The sequence below is a fragment of the Carassius auratus genome, chromosome 3 (assembly GCF_003368295.1).
Source record: "Carassius auratus strain Wakin chromosome 3, ASM336829v1, whole genome shotgun sequence".
NCBI classification, from domain to species: Eukaryota; Metazoa; Chordata; class Actinopteri; order Cypriniformes; family Cyprinidae; genus Carassius; species Carassius auratus.
This window is the reverse complement of record NC_039245.1, coordinates 3,842,765-3,848,291: the sequence shown is the minus strand read 5'-3', so window position 1 is coordinate 3,848,291 and position 5,527 is coordinate 3,842,765. Positions and strand designations below refer to the sequence as shown.

The window sequence follows — 5,527 nt, the reverse complement described above, 5'->3', positions numbered from 1 at the left end:
TGCCAGGTTTTTACAACAAACCCCTCCCAACTGCTACTCAAAACTAGCACAATCGCTTTCCTAGGGGTGGAATACTCGTTGTTGTTGTTGATATTGTTTTTTGACCGGGTTTCACTGGTAAAATGCGAATTAAGGGGCTAAATATCACGTTTTGGGTCACTTCAAACCGCGGACATGTAAAAAAAAAATGCAACAGTAGCCAAATTATTCCGCGGTAAAACCAGGGACCTGGCAACACTGCTCTTTCACCACATTAATAAACCGCTTCAGCGCCTACCAACGGAGAGGAGTAGATTAGAAGCTACGGAAAGAACTGTTCTCACATCTTCTTCTGCTCCTCCTGGCCGGTTGCAAACTAACTAACTTAGACAGAAATAGTATTTATGACTATGCATAACACCAAAGTCATTATCGCCATTATTGTTCTACCAGTTTCTGGCCCAATATTTACAAATACAGCACAAAGTGAATTCTGTAATTCCCAAAGCTTATAATTCTTTTATGAGATTAATTCCTTCCTTGTCCATATTTGGAACATCTAATTAAGTAATTTATTTTTCTAATAAATATTAAATAGACCTGTATTGTGTTTGCCTATAATGTGAAGTCTGGCTTTTACTTATACTTACTTAATCTTGTAAATATAATAAAGCGTTATTTCTTGCTATTTACTTTATGCCTCATTTTAATTAGCTTATTATGTATTCTTTGGAAATGTCTACCTGTCTGACACATGTCCCAGTACTTCTGCCATTTATTATAACATGCTTGTTGACTCATACACTTTCCTTATACCTTGCTTAAACTATCTGTAAAAGGGATAGTTCACGTTTTGTTTATATTATGGAAGTCAATGGGGACAAGCACCTGAATGTGAACTGTACCTTTACGTTAACATTATTCAATTAGGGGCTTCCTTAGCCATTTTGTCTGCTTTTTCATTTCCTTTTCCTACTGAAAGTTTACTTGAACTCGCTTAGTCTGTAAAAAAAAAAAATATATATATATATATCTGACAATATATCAATACTACATGATTGAATTTTTTTAAAGCTTTAAGGTGATGCAACTGAATCTAAGCAAATGAAACTACGATGGCTATGGCAATTATTTTTATTATCATTTGTAAGTTTGATTTGACTGCCTAAAGGTAGAATCCTTGACAATAATTTAGAGAATCATTTCCATCTCAGTTGATTCTATGATTTGGTAAGTCATAATAATGAGAAACATGATGTATTATAATGTATGTACACATTCATAATTAACATATTATTATTAGTCATTATTATGAGGGGTTTTTTTTTTTTATATTTTTGCCTGTTTTTTCAGTTGTGTGAAAACAACATTATTTTGTTAGTCATAATGAGAATTTTGACTTAACGTCATATTGAGAGAAATTCTCATAAAAATGATTTAGCATATCATAATGGGAAACTTCTCATAATAATTGCCTAGTATAATTATGAATTATGATGACTGTCTCATACTTAAGTAATTGTTGTAAGATTTAGAAAAAAGTATAATTATGACCTAGTATAATCTCATAACAAGAAACTTTCTCATAACAACTTCACATTTCATAATAAGAAACTAAATCTTTATAACGACAAAGTGTCTCATTACTATAACTTACAGATTTTTTTTTTCTAAACTCAACTCTGGGTAGAACGGGGCACAAATACAATGCATGAGCTTACATAAACCTCCTTTATTCATGTTCCAATGTCTATAAATACAAGATTTGTAAGCTGAACAAACTTTTCGGTGGCTCACACTAAAACGATGACAACAAACAAAATTCTCAACACGCTGTTCAACCAGGATTCATTTATTGCAAAAATGATTATAAAAGACAAATCAAGTGAAAAACCTCAAACATTTTAGATTTCAGTGGGGTGGTAAAATATTCTGTAAATGTCTGTAAAATGATTAAATCTCTTTTTTTATTAGTTTTCTTAGATATTATTCATGCCCTAGCTAGTTTTTACATCCTGTTATTTTTTTAAGACAATACGATGATGAAATGTGCTCCTCAGTTACTTACAAATTAAAGATTGTGACTTTTTTTCCAAGCAAAGCGATTCTACTCTTTGTCTGTAAACATAAATCAAAAAGCTTGGATGGATATTGTATGCATGAATTTCTGACTGCCCTATCTCATCCCACTCTATATGATGTAGGTATTTCAATTCGTTTGAAAACACTCAAAGGTTGGCCATGATGTCCACACCGGCTGAGAGTGGTTTAGTGGTTTTCACACAGTCTTTCTCGTTATCTCTTTCATTCGTCTCTTCTTAGCACTGCCAAAGATTAGTGCATTTCCTGCAGGAATAACACAAAGATAATATCTGGCTTTCCTCATATGTATCCTATTATTTAAGCATCGTAAAAGTACCTGAATAGAAAATACCGTACAACAGTACATATATATATATATATATATATATATAAAATCAGAGAACAAATAACATCAACATTTACCATGTTTCATCCGTAGGTGCTTTAGAAGGGCAGACGTTGTGTATTCTTTGCGACCACGAGATATGACGGCCCTACACATAAGGCACACTGCTTTGCTACAGTCTCCCTCTTTTAGAGAGAAATACTTCCACACAGGGCTTGATTTTGCTATTGTTCTCTTTTGCATTTCACAGCATTTACTGCTACAGTAAGCTCTGTTTGTACACAATATGTTGTGATATGAAACGCGATTGGCATCATGAGATGAACTGTTATGCTGTGATACTGTGAATGTTGGCTGGTTTGGGTGCTGTGCTCTGTAGATGTCAGATGTCCCTAAAGGCAAATCTGGGCTGTGGGGCGACCAGCTCTGATATGCATCTTCAGTGCTTCCCATTGCATCGCCTGAACACAAGCTGGAGTTGATGAATTCAACTTTGATTTTAGATGAGAAACGACAGTTTGTCATTTCATCCTCAATAGGATCTGGGTTGGTGTGATCAGCGCACACGTGTGAGCCCTCGTCATTGGTGGCTTTTGATGGGAAAGCTATGGATTCCCTGTAAGCATCGACAGTGTACTCAGGCTTTTCCGGTTTTATGAATGGGTGTTGTTCACTGAGTCTATGGCTTTGGTCCTGCTGGATCTCTTCAACGGGTTCTAGCTCCTCATTTTGGCTGCAGATCCATCCGGACTGCCCAGGAGAGATGGGTTGATAAGACTGCACAGGAACTGAAACCCCCCCCCCAAAAAACATGATTACATGTTCTTCATGCAGATAAAAAGATATAGTAGAATTGACAATCCATGTGAATCTGTAATGTTCCCTACAGCTACAATATGGATATAGTATTGAACATTCCTTGATGACATTAGACCTGAAGATGCATAGTTTTTTGTTTCTTTGTGTATTAAGAAAATACAAAAGGTACAACAGAATATTAAAGGGCTCCTCTTCACTTTTTTAATATAAGAACCAATAGTCTTAGATGTGATGAAACCGTTCAGTGTTGACAAGTCCAATTGGGTTACTTTAACACTGTTGCTGTATATTGGACTAGTTTTGAGTAGCGATTGGGAAGACGTGTATTAGTCTCCAGAGAAAAGTAATTTCACCAGAAGAACGATTTAAGATATTTTGATTATTATGAAGTCAAAAAACAAAACAAAAAACATATGCATAGATTAATGGCTCACAGTATTAATGCATTAAATAGATGTTAAAATATAGATGGGGCGGATTTTCATTTCAAGTCAAGTTTTAATTATCACAGCAGTGAGCCATCATTTGCTACTATTTGTTGTGAAAATTAGATTCTGGAAAGCATTTTGTTTGGACAAAAATTGGACATGCCCATATGAAAGCCACCTCCTGCCATAGTTGAGAAATAATATGATTCTGTAAATCATAATAATGAGAAACTTTCTCATAATTATGACTTAGTATCTCGTTATATTGAGAAACTTTATCATAATAATGAGTCCGTTTCTCGTAATAATGACTTGGTTTCTCATAATGAGAAACTTTCTCTTAATAATGAAAGTTTCACTTTATTTCGAGAAAATTTGTCTTCATTTAGAGAAAGTCATTCATTATCATGAGAAAATAATTCATTATTTTGAGAAAGTTTCTCATTATTAAGAGGTGTTAAGTCATTATTATGAGAAAGTTTCTCATTATCATGAGAAAACAAGTCATTATTTTGAGAAAGTTTCTCATTTTTAGAAGGTTTCTCATTATTACGAGATGTTAAGTCATTATCATGAGAAAATAAGTCATTATTTTGAGAAAGTTTCTCATTATTTTTAGAAGGTTTCTCATTATTACGAGATGTTAAGTCATTATCATGAGAAAGTAAGTCATTATTTTGAGAAAATAAGCCATTATTTAGAGAACGTTTCTCATTATTTCAAGAAAGTTTCTCGTTACTACGACATGTTAAGTCATTATTATGAGAAATTTCTCAATATAATAAGAAACTAAGTCATAATTATGAGAACGTATATCAGAACATCAGAATTATTATTTTCTTTTTCTTAAAGTGGCGCGAACGGGCTTCCATACGCCCACAAGTGCATGATGAGTCAATCATATTTCTGGTCCTTTTCCTGAGAATGTAAAAATGAGTAACGTATATTTAATAAAAGTTCTGTCAACTTTTAGGAGTAGGCTACATTAGATAAAACTGGATAACACTGAATTAAAAGCCACACAACTCCTTTCTTATTGCTTAAATCGTGCAATATATATTTTTTTCTGCATATATATATATATATAGGTAATCTCTGCCGTTTTCCCACATAAACATCATGCAATAAAAAATACATTTATTAATTAAAAAACTGACATTTTATATATATATATATATATATATATATATATATACATTTACCCTGATATTTTATATAGTTTATCATTTAATAGTCTTACCAGCATTTGCTTGTTCAATGAAGCACCTGGAGTCTCGTAACATGTCTTTCAGTCGCTTGTTTTCGCTCCGGATTCGCTCCGATTCCTCCTCATACATCCGAACCGTTCTACCGACCGTGACGATGATCTCCTTCACAGCAGCCATCAAGCGCTCGGTCATGAAAGTGCTCAGACGATCCAGTTCAGTCATTTTACTACTCTATTTCAGGTCTCTGTATTTAAACAATAAATACATACAGTACAGGTACCGATAACAACACAGAGACGAGCGACAGACACAAGCGCGTCAAAGTTCCCCCTTTAAAATCAAACCCCCAGCACATTAGATCTCTGTGCTAGCTGAAATGACTCTAGCACCCTCCACACGACAGGAGGAACTACAGCTTTTACTGTAAACCCTTTGGCCAAACGACTTTATCATTCATATGAGCTATGTTCAGTCATAGCTTCACACTCATGCGCATCACTTGTGATGATAAACACAGAATCTAGTAAACATACTTTTATGAGAGGTCATAATGACTCTCAGTGAGACTGGAGCCAGATATCCACTTCATCAAGAACACTTTTCTCCTGGTACCCGAATTAGAATCAAAATAAAATCTGAAACAAGAAAAGCAGTTCCCTGTGGGG

General features: G+C 34.3%; 1 protein-coding gene across 1 annotated transcript; it reads right to left on the bottom strand.

Annotated features, from left to right (window-relative positions):
* Positions 1–1,761: 1,761 nt before the first annotated feature.
* On the bottom strand, positions 1,762–5,238 carry LOC113043936 (uncharacterized). Its single transcript, XM_026203492.1, has 3 exons — positions 4,895–5,238; positions 2,485–3,195; positions 1,762–2,325 (listed from the first exon to the last, which is right to left on the bottom strand). The coding sequence occupies exons 1-3, from the start codon at positions 5,082–5,084 to the stop codon at positions 2,258–2,260; spliced, it is 969 nt and encodes a 322-aa protein (XP_026059277.1). The 5' UTR covers positions 5,085–5,238; the 3' UTR covers positions 1,762–2,257.
* Positions 5,239–5,527: the final 289 nt, after the last annotated feature.